We start from the raw sequence: 26,847 nt of genomic DNA, 5'->3' as shown, positions 1-26,847 counted from the left end.
CAATACTATTACTTTCGATCTGAACGAGATTTATGACAAATAATTGCGACCAAGAATTAAGACAAACAACGAGATAACATTTTTTTCGTTATCGATATTAGTAATTATATTTTATCAATAATCCTTTACGGGAGATAATTCGTCTGATAACTATATAGTACATGAATTAGTTATAAAATATATTACGCAAAATTGTAGTCTAAAAATATTGGTGAACAATAAGATTGTGGAAAAGTTTTATTCTAAGCAACCATTATGGCTAATAAGCCTAGGTTGGTTGTGGTGAGTATTTGTAATGAAAATTAAAGACACAAAAAGCTTTTATTATTAAATATTTCAAATATACAGTATTTGGTAATTACTCGCATTATGACGTTTTTTAAATTGTTAGCTTTTACCCTTTTTTTTCTTCCTTAAATTAGTCTACTTTTTTAATAAAATAATTAAATTTTATATATATATTTTTTCAATAATCAGATACGAAAATGATTAATTTAACACGATTTGTATTAGTAAAATACATTAAATTTCACCTGTGTGCTAAAATATTTACACACTTGTTTGGTATAAAAGATTCAATTATTAATCAATAGTGGCTTGAAGGCCAATGGATGATAGACCTCTCACAAAAAAGAAGATGACAATATCAAAACATATTAAGAGCTTTATTAGAATTACAGAATTGAAAAAAATTATAATGAAACTAATGAAATTCATTAGTCGTAGTTTTCCAATTACTTTTCTGTACACATATTTAAAAAAAGGTAATTTAAAATCTGGCGCCTTTACCACTTTCTACTGTCGTTACGTAATATACTATTTTCTTTATTACATTGACTCTAAAATCTTCCACTTGGGATGTTTTGAACTAATTTAATAAATATAAACATATTTTGAATGTTTTTAATGTAATAAGCATAGTAGGGGTCTAATCCACATTTTTTGCGTTGAAAATATTCAACTATGATAAAATCTTTATTCAATCAGTAACCTTATCTTTGTAATTTGAAGATTTGATATGATAAGATATATTATCCAAAACAAAAGGCGTTCTTATATGAAAACAAAAATATGTGATTATTATATTTACTAGGTAAAATAAGACTTGGAATATTTTTTATTTTCAATCTCTTTTTTTTGAAAAAAATACAATATTTTTAAACTCATTTTATGAATAAATATTTATCATATGTGTACAAGGAACTTCGAGAATACGTATCTTAGATTATTCCATTAACATATTACAAAATATTATTTAAAAAAAAAAGGCATAAACTTGAAACATTGGATCATAGGAAACTAGCGGGCAAATTATTCAAACTAATCAAGTATTTGCATGTTTTAGGGTGATTATATATGGGTAAAACCTGTAGGTAATGGGGAATTCGACATACCCATTGGTTGTAAAATAGTAGGTGTAGAATCTAATAGAGTTAGAGTCCTAGACGATGATGGCAAAGAAAGTTATGTCTCCATTCAACAAGTCATCAAAACTATGCATATATCTTCTATTGATGGAGTGGAGGATATGATAAATTTGGGGGATTTACAGGAATATGCTATTTTGAGAAATTTACATAAACGATATAGAGAAAAATTGATTTATGTAAGTGAGAGATGCAAAGGTATCGCCATGTCTGTTAAAAAATCAAAAATTTTTATATTTCATCCAATTAAAAGGCACTTTATATGAGATAATCGAATTCTTCAATAAATTCTGCGCATTTTTCATCCCACAATATCAAATCTAACTGTTCAAATAAGAGATAGGGGAGAGTGGAAATTTTTATTATGAGAAAAATATTGTAAGTCCGGTTCTGTTCAGCCGTTTTTCATAACCTCGATGTTGTTCGAAAGAACTTTCGTCCAGTAACACAAAATATATAAATTTGAGCAATTTTATTCGTAATATGAATGCTAGAGGGCGTCGCTTCATATATTATACATATTGTGATTTTTCTTCAGCGAAAATAGTTAAAAATAGATCGAATAATAAATGACATTGACAGAATGAATGACTGATAAGTTTGATTATTATCAGGAGTACCAAAATAACCGTAGATACAACAGATTCCCCCAGATTAAACCATAGATTTTCATTGGGTATAGTCTATGAGGTTGGTCGAATGAGTAATAAGCTTCATTCACCCAATTTCTGATCAGTATCACACTCAGTTAATTCGTATTAAATAATATCTTCTTCTTTCTTTCTGTAGCAGCTTCAATTGGAAGAAAAAGTTAACGAGTTCGTTCTTTTACACAAAAATGTTTCGATAAATTATTAAATTTTAGTTTTGGATCTGATGTACTTGGCGCCATCTCTTTAGGGTTGAAAATAAACGGAAAATTCATTTATTTTTTAGACTTATACAGGATCGATGTTAATAGCGATAAATCCTTATGAAATTTTACCGATATATACAAATTCAGTTATCAGTACTTACAAAGGTAAAAGAATGGAGGAAATGCCTCCACATATTTTCGCAGTCGGAGATAACAGCTACAACAACATGATAACAACCAAAACAGATCAATGTATTGTCATAAGGTAGGTAACCTGAAGTTTTCCCTACTGATTTTACCACCTCAAAGTTTTCCTCTTAAGTTCATCCTAGCAGAAAGTTCGACATCATGTAAATAACACCGTACAGTACCGGTATCCGGTATGTGGACGAGTATTATGAAGAATCTCCATCATACATCCACTAAATGCTTTCTTTCGATATGAAAACGGAGCTTCATCGATCGTAATTATTTGGTAAATCGTAGACTAGCTGCTGGGGTTAATTTGGAACCAGTAGGAGACGTCTTAAGTCTTCTTCTAACTGTTCAGCATCTCATTTCCATTATTTGAGTTTCAATGGGTTCTCGTTGGACTTAAACACCATTCTTTTGGTGAAAGAATGGGGTTATGATGTCTTGAGGTGGTAGCTTTAACGAAACCTCCCTTTATATAACTTTTTAATTGTTTTTGTTTTTATTATAATTTGATTGTTTTAGCGGGGAAAGTGGTGCGGGTAAAACGGAAAGTACTAAATTGATTTTACAGTATTTAGCATCGACTAGCGCTCAACATACGTGGATAGAGCAACAAATTTTGGAAGCTAATCCGATTTTGGAAGCGTTCGGTAACGCTAAGACAGTTAGGAACGATAATTCGTCTCGTTTCGGAAAATATATCGATATTAAATTCAACAAAACGGGCGCTATACAGGGAGCTACTATCGAACAATACCTTCTGGAGAAAAGTAGAATAATATCCCAGAACGAAGGCGAAAGGAATTATCATATATTTTATAGTATGTTAGCTGGAATGAGCAAGGAGAAGAAGAAAGCTCTCGATTTAGGTAGGGAAATTTATAAATTACGTAAGGAATTTACGGGAAACTGTGCGGTATATTTATAGGGAATCCTGAATCCTACGAATACTTGAAACACGGCAGGACTTTCACTTGTGATGGTAGAAACGAACAAGCTGAATGGTCGGATATCATTAACGCTTTCAAGGTGCTCAATTTTACCGATAAAGAGGTAATTGAAAGTTTTATCACATCCATTTTGATATAGATTCGATTTAGAGAAATTTTCAGCACTTTAGGTTGAATTTTTTCGTAAAAAACAACTGGAAATGACAAATAGAGCGGCAATTCCAATTTTGTAGTACTCCATTATCATCTCTAATTGCTTCTGATGCGATCTCATAGTTCTCCCAGTGCTTTTCTAAATATTTCATCGGAGAAAATGTTGAAAAGGAAAGGCGACTGTCGCACAACTCTCTTGACACCAATTTCTCCGATGAAAATTATCTTTTCCATCAATTTCTCCGATAAAAATTATCTTTTCCATCAATAAAAAGCTTCTGATGCAATCTCATAGTTCTCCCAGTGCTTTTCTAAATATTTCATCGAAGAAAATGTTGAATAAGAAAGGCGACTGTCGCACAACTCTCTTGACACCAATTTCTCCGATGAAAATTATCTTTTCCATCAATTTCTCCGATGAAAATTATCTTTTCCATCAATAAAAAGCTTCTGATGCAATCTCATAGTTCTCCCAGTGCTTTTCTAAATATTTCATCGAAGAAAATGTTGAATAAGAAAGGCGACTGTCGCACAACTCTCTTGACACCAATTTCTCCGATGAAAATTATCTTTTCCATCAATTTCTCCGATGAAAATTATCTTTTCCATCAATTTCTCCGATAAAAATTATCTTTTCCATCAATAAAAAGCTTCTGATGCAATCTCATAGTTCTCCCAGTGCTTTTCTAAATATTTCATCGAAGAAAATGTTGAATAAGAAAGGCGACTGTCGCACAACTCTCTTGACACCAATTTCTCCGATGAAAATTATCTTTTCCATCAATTTCTCCGATGAAAATTATCTTTTCCATCAATTTCTCCGATGAAAATTATCTTTTCTATCAATAAAAAGCTTCTGATGCAATCTCATAGTTCTCCCAGTGCTTTTCTAAATATTTCATCGAAGAAAATGTTGAATAAGAAAGGCGACTGTCGCACAACTCTCTTGACACCAATTTCTCCGATGAAAATTATCTTTTCCATCAATTTCTCCGATAAAAATTATCTTTTCCATCAATTTCTCCGATGAAAATTATCTTTTCCATCAATAAAAAGCTTCTGATGCAATCTCATAGTTCTCCCAGTGCTTTTCTAAATATTTCATCGAAGAAAATGTTGAATAAGAAAGGCGACTGTCGCACAACTCTCTTGACACCAATTTCTCCGATGAAAATTATCTTTTCCATCAATTTCTCCGATGAAAATTATCTTTTCCATCAATTTCTCCGATGAAAATTATCTTTTCCATCAATAAAAATGTTTCTAAGAAGGTATAAAGTTTCTATTTGTTGTTAAACGTTGTTCGAACGTGATTCCCGGTCCCATTTTACATTTACTGCGGTTCGAAGATACGTAAAAGTTTCTATCGGATCTACATCTTGATCTCGATCCGATCAAGAATAATCCGTATCCTTCATTTGCAGCGTATATTTCTTGCACAATAGTTTGTAGTTCTTCATTATCATCTCTAATGTTGATTGCTTCTGATGCCATCTGACCTCGATGCATTTTTCGTGTTTTACCTTATCGAAAGCCTTGGAGGAATCGATAAAGCTCAAGTGTACGAGAATCTGTAGGTTTGTTTCACATTTTGCGTATAATTTTGGTAAAAACTTTGGTTATGTGGTTTATCAAGCTTATTAATTTCAATATTTCATCCTGTATGTTGTCGGGACCCGGTTTTTCGTCAAGTTTTAAAGACCACTACCTCAGATCCTAGAATTGAAGTCCCAGGCTATTTGGTTTGTTTTTAATTGTCGATTCACTAACCTTCTTATACTTGAACACACTGTATATACTACCTCTACACTGAGGATAAACTTTTTTCACATTGTTCGATTATGTTATTATGAATTTCTTGGTATTTTATTTGATTTTTTGGTATAATACAAGAAAAAATCGTAATCTAAATATAATTCAATGTTTTCCGTGGTATATAGCCAGGAGAGTGGTTGTTTTTTCCCGAAAAACGGATTTTTCTTTTGTTATTTATAGGTTGACGATATTTTTAATCTATTGTCTGTTATTCTACATTTGGGAAATTTGAAATTTAAATCTGGAACACTAGCACATTCGGAAAGTTCTGAATTGGCAGATGCAAGTGCTGGAGAAACAATTTCCGTACTTTTAGGTACGTATTAACATTCAAAATAACCATTTTTATACATGAAATAATCATTTCGAAGCTCCACTTTTGAAAAAAACTTATTTCAATCACTCGGTTTTTTGTTTTACTTTGTATTATTTTATTATTAATACCATAACCTAATTTCGCGGTAATTCTCACTAACAACTAATATATTCTCAAAAAACTAAATATTTTGAATATTAATTATTATACTTATAATATTATATCGTTAAAAACATGATTATTATAATTACCAAGAAAATGTTTTTTTAAAAATAAAATGATTTCAAATATTCATAACATTGTGTGCATATCTGCCAGAACAACTAAATTTATTGATGAGGTATAATTTTATTACAACCTTTTATTATAAACAAACTTATTTTATGGTTATTTATTAATCCCCAATAAAATTAAACTTTTTTAAATTTTTAATATGCATAACAAACATTAAATAAATTTATATTTAACGTCAAAATGTGATTTCAAATATCAAATTAATTCTGTTTACTTTACCTTAATCTCTATATTACTTCTATAGTTTGGCAACGCTGTTTAAATGTAACCTCGTTGACCCGTTCCATGGACGTGCATCAATTTTTTTATTGTATATTCGCGAAAAACTTTAATAGAGGTGGGAAACAAAACAATATAAATCAATTTTGTTGTTTTATAAACAATAGAAGTGAAATTTTAATATAGTTAAAGGTGATTTTCTAAGATAAAAACAACCACACATCCACAAGGTGCACTTGACGATAAAATCGTGGTAAAAATTGTAGTGTACATACTAGTTGTTAAAACAAATGCATTTCCAATCTTTAACCACATCATTCAGATTAATTTTGATCTCACGTGGCTGGGAAATTAGACCTGATGCTTTTATATACAAACTTTTATATGTCCCGCTTCACTTTCTTTTAGTGGTGTGCTTCTGGTGCACGATGTTAAAAAGGGTTATTTTCGTCATTTTTAGACAGATTTTTAAGCACTACTTTTTGTTTTAACCACACAAACACGTTTAGGAAATAACGGAAATCACAAAAATAAAAAAGAATCTTCTCAAAAACATATAATAAAACTAAACAGCATTACAGATTATAATGTTACCCACCTCTATAGAATACATTTTGAGCGCCATCTAGTGACACGTGATTTTCGATGTCAAAAGAAAAGTAGATTGTTATCTAAGGTTAATTCTACTTAATAACGACTAATTTTTATCAAAAATTAATTGATTAAGGTTTATTGTTAATAAAAAGTATAAAATTTTTCTTAAATAACCAACAATTGTTTCAATGTTTAGTAAAATTTGAATCCAGTACAAATGCGCGGGAACATTTTTGTTTTGATTATCAACAGATGTACAGAGTTCAATTTGATATAAATACAGTGTTATTTTTAAAAAAAAAACTTTCAAACTTTTTGATTAATATCAAATAATGTATACAGGATGTCCTAATTTATATCGTTAAGTTTATTAAATGGAAAATAAAATAAATTATTGGATTTGTTTATAGTTTATCAACTGACGTCATGACTATATAGCAAAATGGCGTTATACTCGTAAATGAAAAACGTACATTATAGATTTTTAAAGAGTTTAGCACTTTGAAATTGAATCGAGACACGTTACAAAATACAAAAATTATACGATGCGTCTCGAAAATATGAGTGTAGTATGTGTTTTTAGGTGTAAATAAATATGATTTGAACGAAGCTTTGACCAAGAGATCAATCTACGCCCAAGGCGAACAAATTACCGCAAACCTGACCAAAGAGCAGGCTTCGGATTCGCGTCACGCATTCGTAAAAGGAATTTACGGTCAATTATTTGTCTTCATAGTAGATAAAATCAACAGCGTGATATCTCTGAATAAAAAGATAAGTAAAGCGAGCATAGGCGTGCTGGATATATTCGGTTTCGAGAATTTTAATATAAACAGCTTCGAACAAACGTGTATTAATTACGCCAACGAGAATCTTCAACAGTTTTTCGTCAGACATATATTCAAATTAGAGCAGGAGTATTATAACAAAGAAGGGATAAGTTGGGCGAACATAACCTTTAATGATAACCAGACCATTTTGGATCTTATCGGTATGAAACCGTTGAATATTTTCTCGTTGATGGATGAAGAATCCAAGTTTCCGAAAGGGACCGATTTTTCGTTTTTGACCAAGTTGCACAAACAACATGGAAATCATTCTAATTATTCCAAACCGAAAAGTGAAATGACGCCAGCATTTGGTATCAAACATTTTGCTGGGGAGGTGTTCTACGACGTCGAGGGTGAGTATTTATTTATACACAAGTTTTTCAATAGGATAGTTTCCTTCGAAAGTGATAACCATTTTTATGCAACAATATCCCTTTGGTCTAAATATAGGATTTGATTTCAACGATGATTCCTTCGTATGTTTAATATTTCTTCCATTATAGCATATTTTCAGGTATAAAAGTCACCAATAGTACCTGAGAGCTAGATCTGGCGAATGTGGTGGCGCGATATTGGTGAAATATGATGTTTCTTCTTCTTTATAGCGTTCCCATGCTCAAATATTGATGTAAAACGTATAAAAACATCCATGAGACGGTTTTATAGCATTTTTTCAGGTATAAAAGTCACCAATAGTACCTGAGAGCTAGATCTGGCAAATATGGTGGCGCGATATTGGTGAAATATGATGTTTCTTCTTCTTTATAGCGTTTCCATGCTCAAAAATTGATGTAAAACGTATAAAGACATCCATGAGACGGTTTTATAACATTTTTTCAGGTCTAAAAGTCACCAATAGCACGTGAGAGCTAGATCTGGCGAATATGGTGGCACGGTAATGGTGAAATATGATGCTTTGTGATGTCTTAATTCAACTATGAGGTTTTCCAACACGATTTTCTGATGTAACTGCGTTATTTAGACATTCTGAACGATTACCGTGGTTATACGGCTACGTTTCATCTCCTCATATTAATGAATGATGGTTGATTTTTCTGTAAAACCATCGCAGAATATTTGTTCCAAATGGAATAATTATAAACTGTCATTTTGTTAAGATAATTCGCTTTTGATTTGGAGTTATTAATTGCTAAGAGTCCGCTTGTCTGTTTACATTCGTCTTATTTAGCAGATTTAGCACCGTGTGACTTCTGGCTCTTCCTGAAAACGACAGATGAAAGACATTTTTAAAGCTGAATGCCCAACTTGTTTATCACACCTCTTATTCTATTTTTGTGTATTTCGAAAAATTAATTTGTTTTTTTTTTCTGTAGTTTTTGTGTTGTTTTACATACATCTGTACATTTCCGTTGGTTTTATTTATTTTGAAAAAATTAATTATTTAAAGCGGGTTCAATTTTCGTTATAGGATTTTTGGAAAAGAATAGAGACTCTTTCAGTCACGATTTACTTAAACTCATGTTAAAATCTCAAAACCCGATGTTTAAAAATTTATTTAAAAAAGAATTAGACACGAACTTGAAGAAAACACTGTCGTCACAATTTCGAACGTCTTTGGATCAATTAATGAAAACCTTAGAAACTTGCCATCCGTTTTTCGTGAGATGCATCAAACCGAATCACAACAAAAAACCGCAGGTAACTGTTTACAAAGAGATGTGCGGACATTTTCGATTGAACAGTTCATTTTTTTGACAGGAATTTGATAAACTGTTGTGTACAAGACAGCTTCGCTATTCGGGAATGATGGAAACTGCCAAAATCCGCCAAGCAGGTTACCCCATTAGATACAATTACATAGAATTCGTCGATAGGTTTCGATATCTCGGTAAAAATATAAAACCTTCTTACAAGGGCGATTGCAAAAATTCATCGGCTAGTATTTTGAAAAACGTTTTCAAGGATAACGTACAATATCAGCTGGGAAACACAAAGGTTTTTTTGAAACAACACGAAAATGAGTATCTGGAACAACAAAGGAACATAGTTTTGGATAAAGCAATTACGGTCAGTATACAATATGTTCTTATACTTACTCAGATGTTATGATCCGTATTATACCCAACTTTCTTTATTTCTTTGTTAATCTTTCCGTTTAAATCCTTTCTAATCTCTTGGTAACCTTATTTCAACTTTCTTCTTTTCTTAAATTACCATAAGTCCTTCTAACTTTTCAGATGTTGAAGATTCAGGTTATACCCTATTTTAATTTTTTTCGTATTAATATTTTCATTCAAATCCTTTCTAATATCTTTTTTTATCTAATTGTAATACTTACAAGGGTTATTTGAAAAGAATAGAACGTATTCTTGTTGATAATATTACATACACTAACATCATGTTTCCAATACGTGCCTGGATTTTGTACAATACAAAATACTGTTATTTGACAATTGTTTTTAGTTCTATAATCCTCTAAACTAAAATATTGATAATTTGATAACGATTTGAATACGTATAATTAAAGTAACATTGTCATTAGCTTTTTTATAAACACTATAACCACTCGGCTTAAAAATCGTTATTTTATTTGTAATTACAATAAGCACTTATCACTAATTATAATGAAAAATACTTCATGACAAAATTAATGACACAATTTTTCAATTCAAATTACTGTAATTTTGAAACTAATGTAGATGAGTTATTTAGTAGTGACGGTATACTTCCAATCGACATGAATTATTAAACTTTTATTTAACACAAAATCACAAATCCAGTTTCGAAAAATGTAAATAGGTATCAAAATCGAAATCATTGTACGTAAAATACAACTGATAAAAATGAAAAAATATTATCTCAATTATTGTTTAGAAAATAAAAGAAAAAAAATTAGGTTATGATGTTATGTTTTCACAGAATGATTTCAATAATTTACATGCAAAATATACTATAACTAATCTGACAGGTCGTTTCCGTTTCCTTGACCGCAACGCGCCTAATTTGAACTGCTTGTTTCATGCTTGTTTTCATGATAATAACAATTTTTTAATAATTTTAATTTCAAATTACTGTCATTTTAAAACAACTAATGGTAGAATGGTGCAGTATGGACAATTTTTCTTTATAATTAGTATATTTAGTGACAAAAATATGTTAATAAATTATTTTGGAGTTATAATATACCCCGATTAACTTGATAAAGTATTTGACGCTATTAAATTAATAGTAAAGTTACACTGAGAAAAATATCTCAATTATCATTTGAGAAAAATTATAAAAACGAAATAAAAGAAAAAAGTTAGATTATGACGTGGTGTTTTCATAGAAATAAGGTTAGTTTTTTGTAACTGCGCATGATTCTAAACTTGACAGCTAGTTTCCGTTGTTTCAACACGCCGAATCCGAATTGTTTCTTGACAATTGGTGACGTCAAGGTGAATACCGTTGTGAACAGAACCGTATTCAGGCGGCGAAACGATAATTCTATAGTAATAACAAATTTTTTCAGTTGTTACAAAAAGTTTTGAAAGGATGGGTGTACAGACGGCGTTATCTGAAGATGCGGCAAGCAGCCATAACGATCCAGAAACATTTCAGAGCCAGAGGATACAGAAAGAGGTTCTTGGTGATGCGAAACGGTTATAAGAGAATGCAAGCTTGCATAGTATCCAGACAATTGACTTTCGCTTTCTTCAGAATCAAAAAGAACATCACCATCATCCAAGCGAGATGCAGGGGGTATTTGGTCAGAAGAAAGAGCAAGTTCGGACAGGTATTCAATATAGTTAAGCAGAGGAGGATCGACGAAAAGATGTTACAACAGCAAGGGGTTAAGAATTATAGGTGAGAAGATGAAAAATGACCGTTAAAAAATGAAAATTATTGTCGTTGGATTTTACAGGGTGGAAGCTGAGGCTAAAATGAAACAGGAATTGGCGGAATTGAATATCAAATACGAAGCTAAACTGAAAGCTCAAGAAGAAGAACTGAAGAAAGCCGAAAAAATTGTCGATGATAACTTTGCTTCTATATTTAACGGAATAGACGACATGATAAGTAATAATAAGGAAAATGAGTTACCGAATACTCCAACCAAGGTAATCAAAATGACTGTACTATAATAATTTTTTTTATTCCCAACAGGTGGCGTATGGGTTGACACGAATTCGATGCTATACTCAACGATAAACAATCAATGGTTTTTTAATTGTTTTCCAACAGGTGGCGCGACGAATTTTTATTTTTTTTTGTATTAACAGGAACCGGATTTGAACTTGGATTTTTTTTTGTTACCAAAAAATATGAAAAATTGTTTTCTCGACTACCGGAAACACATTATGTTAAGTGAAAATATAGGGCGTTCCAATAATATGGTGCTATGATAATAGTCCAGGAAAATTAGGTCTAAAAATGAATTTTTTTTGAAAATATTTTTCTTTTCAATAAATAAAAACAGAATTAGTTTAATATTATATGAAAAATTAAGAGGAAATGTTTCTACACAAGTCGATGTTTTAAAAATTTTAAAAATTCAAAATGGCGGCCGCCTAAACTGATTTTTCTTACACATTTTTATATCGCCGTTAATTTCATAAATATTAACAATTTCGAAATGCGTTTCGCTGCGATTTATAGAGAAAAAGTTGTAGTTTGATGGAGGGTATAAAAAAAAATTTCAAAATATCAAAATTTTCTAATATTACTTCGTTATTACCGAGCGGATTTTGATAAATTTTTCATAAAAATATGTAGTTTCCGAAGATCTATTTCTCTATAATAGAAAATTTGATTTTTTTACCGCAAAACCTCATCAAAATTTCAGAAATTCGACACAATAAAACAGGACCGGCTTCACATATTAGTTGTTGCGTAATATTCGAAGTATCGCTCTGTATATTAAATTGACGTTTCAGAAATACCGTAAAACACCTCTAACTATAGAAATCCAAGCTAACGATAAATTGGAAGATTTGAGCGAGTACAGTTTCCGGAAATACGCCGCCACGTACTTTTCCAGTACGGCGAATTACCAATTTTCCAAGAAACCCTTAAAAGAATCCCTGCATTATCTACCGACTCCCGATGACACGATCGCGGCTCAGGCAATATGGTTGACCATACTCAGATTTATGGGGGATTATCCGGAACCTAAATTCGATAATTCCGTTAAAGGTACGAGTATATTTGGAATCTTCCCCGTATATTCGTCGCTTTTTTTACGTTAAATCGCTGATATTCCACTATGATATTCGACTTGAAATCTATATTAGCCAATTAGATCGATTGGATCGATGATTTGTTTGTTCACATCCCCCTTATTCACCAGATTTGACACCAAGCGATAAAAATCAAAACGAAACATATTAAATACGTTTCTTATATTGAAAACATCATGAAAGTGCATAAAGAACCCTCCAAGAAATGCTTCCAGTTATTTAATTACTTACAATGTACTTTTTGATTAAACCTCGTAATATTAATTAATCAAATTACACTGAAACCAAATAATAATCATTTTTCTGGGTGTAGCATTATAAATAATATGTTTTTATTGCACTAAATCGTGCTTAAAAAAAATTATACACTGTTCTGAAGAGATTCAACGATATAAAAACCGTTTAATGAATTATAGATAGGGCATTGAAGGTGTCGATCTCGTTCTTTGGAGGAGATAACTCAATAATCGTCATTTTATATAAACAGAAAATTAGTTGTTTTGATGATGATTCTTTAGTTAATATCGAAAGGTATAGTCAGTTGACCGGTTTCGGTATTATTGGACCTCTTCAGAACTGTGTAAATACCTCTAGTCTGAACAATAACCAGTGCTTGGAAGTAAACACACCCCAACATACTTACTGCGACGCCATCTTTATTTCCAATTACCAATCAGATATTTCGAGCTGTATTTTTCGATGGCACGAAATAGAATTTAGTAGATATAGGAGGTGCATCTGGTGTATATCTGATTTTCTTTAAAATTAATAATTTGAAAAATATCACCTAAATTTTTTGTGATTATTACACGGTTCTGAAGGGATCCAACAAGGTCAAAACCGGTTAAGTCAATAAATATGTCGATATTGAAAAAATGGTCGATGGCGTTCTACAGAGGAAATTCAATTCAATATTCGTTGTGGCGTATAGACACCAAAGTAGTTATTTGGCTTTGTAGGGAAGATCTGAATTGTTCTGAAGAGATACAACAAGATAAAAATCGGTCAAAAATGATGAAATAGACAAAAAAGTTGATTAAGCTGTTCGAGAAGTTAAATCAATATTCGTTGTGGCGTATAGACACAAAGGAAGTTGTTTTTCCTTTGTAGGAACGATCTGGTTATGGTAAACTGTTCTGAAGAGATACAACAGGATAAAAACCGGTCAACAATGACAAAATAGACAAAAAAGTTGTTTTTCCCTTGTGGGAACGATCTGGTTACGTTAAACTGTTCTGAAGAGATACAACAAGATAAAAACCGGTCAACAATGACGATATAGACAAAAAAGTTGTTTTTCCCTTGTGGGAACGATCTGGTTACGTTAAACTGTTCTGAAGAGATACAACAAGATAAAAATCGGTCAACAATGACGATATAGACAAAAAAGTTGTTTTTCCCTTGTGGGAACGATCTGGTTACGTTAAACTGTTCTGAAGAGATACAACAAGATAAAAATCGGTCAACAATGACGATATAGACAAAAAAGTTGTTTTTCCCTTGTGGGAACGATCTAGTTACGTTAAACTGTTCTGAAGAGATACAACAAGATAAAAATCGGTCAACAATGACGATATAGACAAAAAAGTTGTTTTTCCCTTGTGGGAACGATCTGGTTACGTTAAACTGTTCTGAAGAGATACAACAAGATAAAAACCGGTCAACAATGACAAAATAGACAAAAAAGTTGTTTTTCCCTTGTGGGAACGATCTGGTTACGTTAAACTGTTCTGAAGAGATACAACAAGATAAAAACCGGTCAACAATGACGATATAGACAAAAAAGTTGTTTTTCCCTTGTGGGAACGATCTAGTTACGTTAAACTGTTCTGAAGAGATACAACAAGATAAAAATCGGTCAACAATGACGATATAGACAAAAAAGTTGTTTTTCCCTTGTGGGAACGATCTGGTTACGTTAAACTGTTCTGAAGAGATACAACAAGATAAAAATCGGTCAACAATGACGATATAGACAAAAAAGTTGTTTTTCCCTTGTGGGAACGATCTGGTTACGTTAAACTGTTCTGAAGAGATACAACAAGATAAAAATCGGTCAACAATGACGATATAGACAAAAAAGTTGTTTTTCCCTTGTGGGAACGATCTGGTTACGTTAAACTGTTCTGAAGAGATACAACAAGATAAAAATCGGTCAACAATGACGATATAGACAAAAAAGTTGTTTTTCCCTTGTGGGAACGATCTGGTTACGTTAAACTGTTCTGAAGAGATACAACAAGATAAAAATCGGTCAACAATGACGATATAGACAAAAAAGTTGTTTTTCCCTTGTGGGAACGATCTGGTTACGTTAAACTGTTCTGAAGAGATACAACAAGATAAAAATCGGTCAACAATGACGATATAGACAAAAAAGTTGTTTTTCCCTTGTGGGAACGATCTGGTTACGTTAAACTGTTCTGAAGAGATACAACAAGATAAAAATCGGTCAACAATGACGATATAGACAAAAAAGTTGTTTTTCCCTTGTGGGAACGATCTGGTTACGTAAAACTGTTCTGAAGAGATACAACAAGATAAAAATCGGTCAACAATGACGATATAGACAAAAAAGTTGTTTTTCCCTTGTGGGAACGATCTGGTTACGTTAAACTGTTCTGAAGAGATACAACAAGATAAAAACCGGTCAACAATGACGATATCGACAAAAAAGTTGTTTTTCCCTTGTGGGAACGATCTGGTTACGTTAAACTGTTCTGAAGAGATACAACAAGATAAAAACCGGTCAACAATGACGATATAGACAAAAAAGTTGTTTCTCCCTTGTGGGAACGATCTGGCTACGTTGAAATATTAAAAATGTGTAATTAAATAATAAGTGAATGTATTTCTATAAATGACATTGACAACTATGACGTTAGTTGACATTTGACAATATAGAAACTTATGTACTGTCAAATGAATCGTAAACAATTTTTTTATTATTATAAAATGATAAAATTAAACAAAAAATATTGTAACGGCTGTAGAGGATTTTAATCTAGTTGCTGGTCAGTGTTTTAGAGTAAAAAATGGTGTTTTAATGAAAAATAGAAGAACGGATTTAACCAAATATTTATTTTAGGTAAAGAATCGATAATGACCGTGGTTTCGGAAACGTTAAGTAGAAGTTTCACGAACAGAAAAGAGTACCAGGTACTTACGATGGTTGTTGGTGTATTTTTTGGTGTTTAACGATGTTTTTGTTTTACTTTTTTTTCAGGAAATATTGAAAGAGGAACGTATACACTCCTCGCTTAAGAAATCGGAACGGCAGAAATTACTTCATTTGACTTTGAAAAAGAAAACTAAACTTCTGGAAGACGTCAGAAGGGGTTTGGTGGAGGACAGTTTCGCAACGGAAAGATACGAAGAATGGTTACATCGACGGCGGACGAATAATTTGGAAAAATTACATTTTATAATTGGTCACGGAATATTGCGGCCGGAACTTAGGTAACTACGTATCATTTAAAACACTTTTCAATAGTTATAGCGCCATCTCTTGACTCATACTCGAAACACAAAAATTATTATTTTCGCTTTAAATTTCATCTTGAAATATTTTTGTTTTGTTTTTATTTTAATTTTTTGTGCTATTACATACTTAAAACAAATTTGAGTTGATTTTTTGTTTTTTTTTTTCAGTGGTTTTCTTCGTTTTTTGCTTTTTTTGTGCTATTATTACATCCCTAAAACAATTTCAAGATGATTTTTTGTTTTTTTCAGTTGTTTTTTCCTGCTATTAGAAACTTGCAACAATTAAATCATTTTTTTGTTTTAGTTTCAGTGGATTTTCTTGATTATCTCGTTTTTTTGCAATTTTTTGTGTTATTACATCCCTAAAACAATTTCAAGTTTATTTTTTGTTTTTTTCTATTATTAGAAATTTGAAACTATTTTTTGTGATTTTTTTGTTTTAGTTCCAGTGGTTTTTTCGTTTTCGATTTTTGCTATTACATATTTAAAACAATTTCAAGCAGATTTTTTTTGTTTTGTTGTAGTTTCAGTGGTTTTTTCTTGTTTTTTTTTTTGTTTTATTACAATCCTAAAACCATTCCAAGTTGATTTCTTATGTTTTTTTCCAGTTTTTTTATGTTTCTTTCTGCGATTAGAGTAGTGATTTGTTGTTTTAGTTTCAGAAAATTTTTTTTGTTTTTTTGTTTGTTATTACACCCCTACAACAACCAAGTTTGTTTTTTTTTCGGTTGTTTTTCTAGTTTAGCCTGCTATTACAGATTTGAAACAATTAAATGATTTTTTTTGAGTTTTAGTGGATTTCTGTTTTGGTTTTTTGCTATTTAACATATTTAAAACAATTTAAAGTTAATTTTTTTACATTGCTTCAGTTGTTTTTTGTTTTGTTTTGCTATTACATGCTTAAAACAATTTTAAGTTAGGATTTTGTTTCTGTTTCAGCTCCTTTCTCTTTATTAAAACAATTTTGTTGATTTTTTGTTTGTTTCTTTAGTTTTTTTTTGTTTTTTGTGCTATTACGTACCTAAAACAATTTTAAGTTGATTTTTTGTTTGTTTCTTTAGTTTTTTTGTTTATTTCTTTAGTTTTTCTTTTGTTTTTTGTGCTATTACGTACTTAAAACAATTTTAAGTTGATTTTTTGTTTGTTTCTTTAGTTTTTTTGTTTATTTCTTTAGTTTTTCTTTTGTTTTTTGTGCTATTACGTACTTAAAACAATTTTAAGTTGATTTTTTGTTTGTTTCTTTAGTTTTTTTGTGCTATCACTTATTTAAAACAATTTTTGTTTTATATTTTGTTTTGTTTTAGCTATTTTTCTGTTACTTGAAACAATTCTAAGTTCATTTTTTGTTTGTTTCTTTAGTTTTTTTGTTTATTTCTTTAGTTTTTCTTTTGTTTTTTGTGCTATTACGTACTTAAAACGATTTTAAGTTGATTTTTTGTTTGTTTGTTTAGTTTTTTTGTGTTATTACGTATTTAAAACAATTTTTATTTTATATTTTGTTTGGTTTTAGGTATTTTTCTGTTACTTAAATCAATTCCAAGTTCATTTTTTGTTTGTTTCTTTAGTTTTTCTTTTGTTTTTTGTGCTATTACGTATTTAAAACAATTTTTATTTTATATTTTGTTTGGTTTTAGGTATTTTTCTTTTACTTAAATCAATTCTAAGTTCATTTTTTGTTTGTTTCTTTAGTTTTTTTTTTGTTTTTTTCGTGCTATTACGTACTTAAAACAATTTTAAGTTGATTTTTATTTGTTTCTTTAGTTTTTTTTTGTTTTTTTTGTGCTATTACGTACTTAAAACGATTTTGAGTTGATTTTTTGTTTGTTTGTTTAGTTTTTTTGAGCTATTACGTACTTAAAACGATTTTAAGTTTATTTTTTGTTTGTTTCTTTAGTTTTTTGTGCCATTACGCACTTGAGGCAGTCTAAAGTTGTTTTCTTTTTGTTTGTTTTTTGTACATTCTGATCATCTGTTCACTGTGCTTTTTAATAAGATTTCCCCGCATTTTCCTTCGCGTATTTCGTTTCTTCGTTGTTTGTTTTTATTTTTGGCATTTTTCAAACGTTTTTTTTTTTTTCTAGAGACGAAATATTCGCCATGATATGCAAACAATTAACAAACAATTACATAAAATCCTCGTACGCCAGAGGTTGGATTCTTCTTTCTTTATGCGTCGGTTGTTTCGCCCCCTCCGACCGATTCACAAATTACTTAAGGGCTTTCATAAGATCCGGTCCGCCGGGTTACGCGCCCTATTGCGAAGGCAGATTAAACAGAACCTTCCAAAACGGCACCAGAACCCAACCGCCCAGTTGGTTGGAATTAATAGCCACCAAAAATAAGGATCACATCAATTTAGAAGTCAAACTAATGGACGGTACTACTCATATCGTCGAAGTAAGTTAAAACAGAAGAAGAATAAGAAGAAGTATCGGTAATAAATGATTAATTTCAGGCCGATTCCGCTACGATTTCCGAAGAAATATTATCGCAAATCGCTACGAGTTTAACGCTAAAGGACACGTTCGGATTTTCGATATTCGTAGCTTTGGACGATAAGGTTATGTCCTTGGGTAGCGAAAACGATCATATAATGGACGCCATATCGCAATGCGAACAATACGCCAAAGAACAGGTGAATAATCGATCCCCTTATCGTATCCATATCCGTTTAATTTCCATTTAAACAGGGCCAACACGAAAGCACCACCCCCTGGCGATTGTTTTTACGTAAAGAAATCTTCGCGCCTTGGCACGACCCCTCCGCCGATTCCGTCGCTTCGAATCTGATCTATCATCAAATAATCAGAGGCGTGAAACACGGCGAGTACCGTTGTTCTAAAGAAGGAGACGTCGCGGTACTAATAGCCATACAATATTACGTGGACAACGGCGCCCAATTCAATCCGAAGCTACTTCATAGCAGAATAGGGGATTACATGCCGACGTATTTGGTCAAAAGAAGCCAAAACGATCTTTCCAATTGGGAAAATAAGATAATGTCTGCGTTTATCAACTTGGCTTGCGTCAAACAGAAATTGCCGTCGATAAAAGCCAAAGAAACTATGGTGAAGTACGCCCAGATGACGTGGCCTATATTGTTTTCGAAATTCTACGAAGCCGTACAAGTTTCCGGTAAGGCGCGAGCGATATTCGGGGGGAGATTCAGATCCGGTATTTTTTTTTTTTTTTTTTTTTTTTTTTCGCAGGTCCTCGACTACCCAAAAGCAAAATGATAATAGCCGTTAACAGTACGGGGATATTCATGATCGACGACGAGGAACAGATCCATATGGAATTGACTTTCGCCGATATATCGTTCGTTACTTACGAAAAGAGTAACCAGATGACGTTGAGGTTCAATACTGTGGCCAAAGAAGAATACGGTTTCCATACGATGGACGCGCAGAGTATATGCGGATTGTTGCAATATATTTTGGACGGTTTGAAGAAGAGGTCGGTGTATTGTGTGGCTACTAGCGATTATTCGCATCCGGCAGGTGAGTACCGTCGCGATAATCGATCATTTTTATCATTTCGCGGAAGGTTGGAATCTAATTCGTCTTTTATTTGCTTCGGACGTTTCTTAGTGATCGATTAAATCGATAATAACGGGAAATTGCGACGTACAAAAGGTGCGTTAAGGTTTTTAATGGTCTTTTTGGAAATATTTTGACGACATCGACGTGGATTTTTCGATTTTTTTCAGATCAATTGTCTATTCTGTTGAAAAACAATACAAATCACTAAATCTAATATTTATTGCTCCTAATTCGAATCACTGCATTTGGAAATTTACTATTTACTGCCACTAATTCGAATGACTGCTTTAGACTTCTTAACATCGAATTTTTGGTCGACCCTAACTGACACTACTTTCTTTGCAATATATTCTATAGAACTTATGCTTTTGCCGCCCCTTATTAAAAGTACTGCCTTTGAATTATAAAATTTTACAAGATTTACTCTAGTATTCAAGTTTTTTGGCCCCTAACTGAAAGTACTGCCGTTGTATTTCCAAATTTTGCAATAACTACATTGAAACTTGAGGTTTTATCGCCCCTAACTCAGAATATTGTCTTTATATTCTCAAATATTGCAATAATTACCGTAAGATTGAAGTTTTTAACCCCTGACTAAAAGTACTACCCTTGGTTTTCCAAATATTGCGATAACTACATTGTAACTTGAGGTTTTATCGCCCCTAACTCAGAATATTGTCTTTATATTCTCAAATATTGCAATAATTACCGTAAGATTGAAGTTTTTAACCCCTGACTAAAAGTACTGCCGTTGTATTTCCAAATTTTGCAATAACTACATTGAAACTTGAGGTTTTATCGCCCCTAACTCAGAATATTGTCTTTATATTCTCAAATATTGCAATAATTACCGTAAGATTGAAGTTTTTAACCCCTGACTAAAAGTACTGCCGTTGTATTTCCAAATTTTGCGATAACTACATTGTAACTTGAGGTTTTATCGCCCCTAACTCAGAATATTGTCTTTATATTCTCAAATATTGCAATAATTACCGTAAGATTGAAGTTTTTAACCCCTGACTAAAAGTACTGCCGTTGTATTTCCAAATTTTGCAATAACTACATTGAAACTTGAGGTTTTATCGCCCCTAACTCAGAATATTGTCTTTATATTCTCAAATATTGCAATAATTACCGTAAGATTGAAGTTTTTAACCCCTGACTAAAAGTACTACCCTTGGATTTCCAAATATTGCGATAACTACATTGTAACTTGAGGTTTTATCGCCCCTAACTCAGAATATTGTCTTTATATTCTCAAATATTGCAATAATTACCGTAAGATTGAAGTTTTTAACCCCTGACTAAAAGTACTACCCTTGGATTTCCAAATATTGCGATAACTACATTGTAACTTGAGGTTTTATCGCCCCTAACTCAGAATATTGTCTTTATATTCTCAAATATTGCAATAATTACCGTAAGATTGAAGTTTTTAACCCCTGACTAAAAGTACTGCCGTTGTATTTCCAAATTTTGCGATAACTACATTGAAACTTGAGGTTTTATCGCCCCTAACTCAGAATATTGTCTTTATATTCTCAAATATTGCAATAATTACCGTAAGATTGAAGTTTTTAACCCCTGACTAAAAGTACTACCCTTGGATTTCCAAATTTTGCGATAACTACATTGTAACTTGAGGTTTTATCGCCCCTAACTCAGAATATTGTCTTTATATTCTCAAATATTGCAATAATTACCGTAAGATTGAAGTTTTTAACCCCTGACTAAAAGTACTGCCGTTGTATTTCCAAATTTTGCAATAACTACATTGAAACTTGAGGTTTTATCGCCCCTAACTCAGAATATTGTCTTTATATTCTCAAATATTGCAATAATTACCGTAAGATTGAAGTTTTTAACCCCTGACTAAAAGTACTACCCTTGGATTTCCAAATATTGCGATAACTACATTGTAACTTGAGGTTTTATCGCCCCTAACTCAGAATATTGTCTTTATATTCTCAAATATTGCAATAATTACCGTAAGATTGAAGTTTTTAACCCCTGACTAAAAGTACTGCCGTTGTATTTCCAAATTTTGCAATAACTACATTGAAACTTGAGGTTTTATCGCCCCTAACTCAGAATACTGTCTTTATATTCTCAAATATTGCAATAATTACCGTAAGATTGAAGTTTTTAACCCCTAACTAAAAGTACTACCCTTGGATTTCCAAATATTGCGATAACTACATTGTAACTTGAGGTTTTATCGCCCCTAACTCAGAATATTGTCTTTATATTCTCAAATATTGCAATAATTACCGTAAGATTGAAGTTTTTAACCCCTGACTAAAAGTACTGCCGTTGTATTTCCAAATTTTGCAATAACTACATTGAAACTTGAGGTTTTATCGCCCCTAACTCAGAATACTGTCTTTATATTCTCAAATATTGCAATAATTACCGTAAGGTTGAAGTTTTTAACCCCTAACTAAAAGTACTACCCTTGGATTTCCAAATATTGCGATAACTACATTGTAACTTGAGGTTTTATCGCCCCTAACTCAGAATATTGTCTTTATATTCTCAAATATTGCAATAATTACCGTAAGATTGAAGTTTTTAACCCCTGACTAAAAGTACTGCCGTTGTATTTCCAAATTTTGCAATAACTACATTGAAACTTGAGGTTTTATCGCCCCTAACTCAGAATACTGTCTTTTATATTCTCAAATATTGCAATAATTACCGTAAGATTGAAGTTTTTAACCCCTAACTAAAAGTACTACCCTTGGATTTCCAAATATTGCGATAACTACATTGAAACTTGAGGTTTTATCGCCCCTAACTCAGAATATTGTCTTTATATTCTCAAATATTGCAATAATTACCGTAAGATTGAAGTTTTTAACCCCTGACTAAAAGTACTACCCTTGGTTTTCCAAATATTGCGATAACTACATTGTAACTTGAGGTTTTATCGCCCCTAACTCAGAATATTGTCTTTATATTCTCAAATATTGCAATAATTACCGTAAGATTGAAGTTTTTAACCCCTAACTAAAAGTACTACCCTTGGATTTCCAAATATTGCGATAACTACATTGAAACTTGAGGTTTTATCGCCCCTAACTCAGAATACTGTCTTTATATTCTCAAATATTGCAATAATTACCGTAAGATTGAAGTTTTTAACCCCTGACTAAAAGTACTACCCTTGGTTTTCCAAATATTGCGATAACTACATTGTAACTTGAGGTTTTATCGCCCCTAACTCAGAATATTGTCTTTGTATTCTCAAATATTGCAATAATTACCGTAAGATTGAAGTTTTTAACCCCTGACTAAAAGTACTACCCTTGGATTTCCAAATATTGCGATAACTACATTGAAACTTGAGGTTTTATCGCCCCTAACTCAGAATATTGTCTTTATATTCTCAAATATTGCAATAATTACCGTAAGATTGAAGTTTTTAACCCCTGACTAAAAGTACTACCCTTGGTTTTCCAAATATTGCGATAACTACATTGTAACTTGAGGTTTTATCGCCCCTAACTCAGAATATTGTCTTTATATTCTCAAATATTGCAATAATTACCGTAAGATTGAAGTTTTTAACCCCTAACTAAAAGTACTACCCTTGGATTTCCAAATATTGCGATAACTACATTGAAACTTGAGGTTTTATCGCCCCTAACTCAGAATACTGTCTTTATATTCTCAAATATTGCAATAATTACCGTAAGATTGAAGTTTTTAACCCCTAACTAAAAGTACTACCCTTGGATTTCCAAATATTGCGATAACTATATTGTAACTTGAGGTTTTGTCGCCCCTAATTCAGAATACTGCATTTGAATTCTTAAATATTGTAATTATTACCTTTAAATTCAAGTTTTTGTCGCCCCTAACCAGCAGTAGCTTCTTTAGATATCTTTATTAGGTAATTTTTATATTTTTCAACGATACTATCTTCCGAATGTAGTAATTATTTACTGAGAACTTCATTTTTTACCGCACCTAATCCGATATATTGCCATCGCACTCTCAATTACCACAATTTTCATCCTAATATGACAGTACTTGCTTTGAATCCAATTAGGGGGTTATTCTTATCGTTTCGGACAGTACTGTCTTGAATATTGCTACATTTGCCAAATAAATCTGGTTTTTGCGGCCCCTAACTCAAAGTACTGCCTTTGTATTTGTAATATTTCACTTACAATTCCAGTTTTTGTCACCGCCAACTTAAGGTACTACCTTTGGATACTCAAATACTACAATATTTGCCTTGAAATTTCGTTATTTGTCGCCACTAACTGGCAGTACTTACTTTTTCTCATACATTTCTTCCGAACCCGTCTCGGTACCACATTTTTGTAGTAGACGAAGTACCGGTTAACACAGTGTCGTTTTTTCTCAGGAGCAGAATCATTTTTGGTGTTACGTAAAGGTGACCTCATCGTATTGAATAACGGTCTAAACGGAGAAAAACTCTTGACATCCACTTGGGGTTACGGCGAATCTAACGGAAAAACCGGCGATTTTCCAACGGAAAACGTTTACATATTACCAACATTACAACTACCTCCTTCCGATATATTGACGTGTTTCAAAAAAGACGGAATAATCCTCGAAAAGAAAACGGAATCGTCGATAAGTACTACGCAAAGGATAAAGATGTACACTTTATCGCAATACGCCCAAGAACACTTTAGACCCGGTAAAACGACGTCTTCGAACAGATCCGCCATATTAACAGCCGCCAGGAGGATGTCCAAAGAGGAATTGTGGAAATACTCCAACGAACCCATCTACCAACCGTTGCTCAAGACCTTATTGACCAACGAAGAAACCAGTAAAGAAGCATGCAACATCTTCACCGCCATTCTAAAGTATATGGGGGATTTACCGGCTCCAAAAGTTAAATATAGCACCGAATATTCCGACCAGATATTCCAAGGTGAGTCCTATCAGAAAAAAATTGTCCTCGCGTCGGTTCAACTCACTTCATATCGGTTTTAGGTCCTCTCAAAAACGATTTACTACAAGACGAAGTGTACTGTCAAATTATGAAACAATTGACGTACAACAGACTATCGTTGAGCGAAGAGAGGGGATGGGAATTGATGTATCTCATCACGGGTTTATATTTACCGAGCGAAAAACTCTACGGGGAATTACAGAAGTTTTTGAAATCCAGAACGCATCCTTTCGTCGAGCATTGCTTAAAGAGATTAGCCAAAACTCAAAAGGTATCAAAAGGATTTTAATATCGAAACATAATTACGCTACACTACACCAACACTCACAATTGCACCGTTCGAAGCGCGTTTTTATAACCCAAGTTATCGTCTTCGGAACGGGTAATTGTAGTGTAAACATGTTCAATATATTTTTATTTTTATTTTCCAGTTGGGACCGAGAAAATTCCCCCCGAATACCATCGAAGTCGAAGCGGTACAACACAAAAGCATGGAAATATTCCACAAGATATATTTCCCGGACGATACCGACGAAGCTTTCGTAGTGGATTCGATGACTAGAGCTTTGGATCTTTGTAAATCGATCGGGAATAGATTGGAACTGAAATCCACCGACGGTTTCAGTTTATTCGTCGCAATAGCCGATAGAGTTTTCTCCATACCGCAAGATCAATTCTTCTACGATTTCTTGAGCGAATTAATCGATTGGTTCCGACAGACTAAACCGAGTTGGGGAAGTGAGTAATCGATTTAATCGATTATTTTCTTTCGATGCGACGGTTTTGTAATTTCTAGGTGCGATTCAAGTGCAAGCGCAATACCAAGTATTCTTCATGAAAAAATTGTGGGTTGGGACTGTACCGGAAAAGGATTATTACGCCGATCAGATCTTCCATTACCATCAAGAAGTGCCGAAATATCTTAAAGGATATCACAAATGTAATAAACAGGATGCTGTCAAATTGGCAGCGCTTATTTTGAGGGCGCGTTTCGAGGATAATAATTCCGAAGTTAGACGAATACCTCTGTGTGTGATAATAAAGTGAATAACGATTTGTTTATGTTTGTAGGCTACTTCTACTCTTCAGCACAACATCAAAGACCTCATACCGGCGGATATAGTGAAGGCTGCCAGTACGTCTGATTGGAGAAAAAATATATTGAACGAATACAAGTTATCGAAATTAACGGCGGAACAAGCTAAAACTGAATTTTTGAAAATAACATACAAATGGCCCACTTTCGGATCGGCTTTCTTCGAAGTTAAACAAACCTCGGATCCTTCTTACCCCGATGTTATTATCATCGCTATAAATAGAAAAGGAGTTAATATTATACATCCTCTAACCAAAGTGAGTCACTAGTTTTTTTATTTTATATCTATAATCATTACCATAATCATAAATCTTTACTACATCAGGGCAATACTATATCTCACATCGAAATATCTCTGTTGCACAGAAATAACAACCCAGCGAGTCTTTTAATTTCTCATATATTATCATCCAATTGAAATCACCCCCTAATGTAACTTATTAAGTCGAAAAAATATGAAAATGTTCATTATTCTTAGTTATATGAAAAAAAAATCACACTATATTAAAAATTGTTTAATTATAATTTTTAAGGATATTTTGGCGACTCACGAGTATTCCGAATTGAGTAATTGGTCGTCTGGTAACGCTTATTTCCATATGACGGTAGGTAATATCATGAGAAGAACGAAAATTTTATGTGAAACTTCCCAAGGGTACAAAATGGATGATTTAATAACCTCATATACTAACTTTATTCGCAATAATGGACAGATTTAGATAAATTTAAGTGATAAATCTTTATTATTTATATACTTTTAATGGTGCTTATTATTTGTATATGGTCATAAGTTTACTTGGTATTGATAAAATTTATTTCACAAAAATATTTTGTTTTATTTAACTTATTAATAAAAATTATTATGCAGATAAATTTAAAACTGGGCCTACTCTTCAGAAGAACTAGTACCTAAGTACCTTTTACTATGTACCACAACCAGTCACCAATAAACTACCAATTA

The 26,847-nt window shown here is 32.3% G+C and overlaps 1 protein-coding gene and 1 long non-coding RNA gene across 3 annotated transcripts; one reads left to right on the top strand and one right to left on the bottom strand.

Annotated features, from left to right (window-relative positions):
* Window positions 1–130: 130 nt before the first annotated feature.
* LOC130903485 (myosin-VIIa-like) lies at window positions 131–26,729 on the top strand. Of its 2 annotated transcripts, none has more exons than XM_057815603.1 (24): window positions 131–282; window positions 1,346–1,606; window positions 2,364–2,548; window positions 3,001–3,347; window positions 3,407–3,531; window positions 5,577–5,712; window positions 7,403–8,002; window positions 9,079–9,308; window positions 9,369–9,677; window positions 11,122–11,456; window positions 11,515–11,710; window positions 12,527–12,785; window positions 15,918–15,988; window positions 16,056–16,288; window positions 18,394–18,709; window positions 18,768–18,947; window positions 19,003–19,447; window positions 19,522–19,812; window positions 24,230–24,769; window positions 24,832–25,061; window positions 25,222–25,528; window positions 25,587–25,801; window positions 25,862–26,143; window positions 26,420–26,729. In XM_057815603.1, exons 1-24 carry the CDS (start codon window positions 256–258, stop codon window positions 26,603–26,605), a joined length of 6,306 nt encoding a protein of 2,101 aa, XP_057671586.1. In that variant the 5' UTR covers window positions 131–255; the 3' UTR covers window positions 26,606–26,729. The 2 variants fall into 2 exon arrangements, with proteins under 2 accessions (XP_057671586.1, XP_057671587.1); XM_057815604.1 differs by lacking the exon at window positions 131–282 and adding an exon at window positions 627–764.
* Window positions 6,769–10,558, bottom strand: LOC130903486 (uncharacterized). The gene is made up of 3 exons (XR_009060748.1): window positions 9,949–10,558; window positions 9,707–9,870; window positions 6,769–9,635 (listed from the first exon to the last, which is right to left on the bottom strand). It is a non-coding gene; the product is annotated as an uncharacterized LOC130903486 (long non-coding RNA).
* Window positions 26,730–26,847: the final 118 nt, after the last annotated feature.

This window comes from Diorhabda carinulata, chromosome 2, assembly GCF_026250575.1.
Source record: "Diorhabda carinulata isolate Delta chromosome 2, icDioCari1.1, whole genome shotgun sequence".
Classification (NCBI taxonomy): domain Eukaryota; kingdom Metazoa; phylum Arthropoda; class Insecta; order Coleoptera; family Chrysomelidae; genus Diorhabda; species Diorhabda carinulata.
The sequence above is the reverse complement of the archived record's forward strand: the minus strand, read 5'-3'. Positions and strand labels throughout refer to the sequence as shown.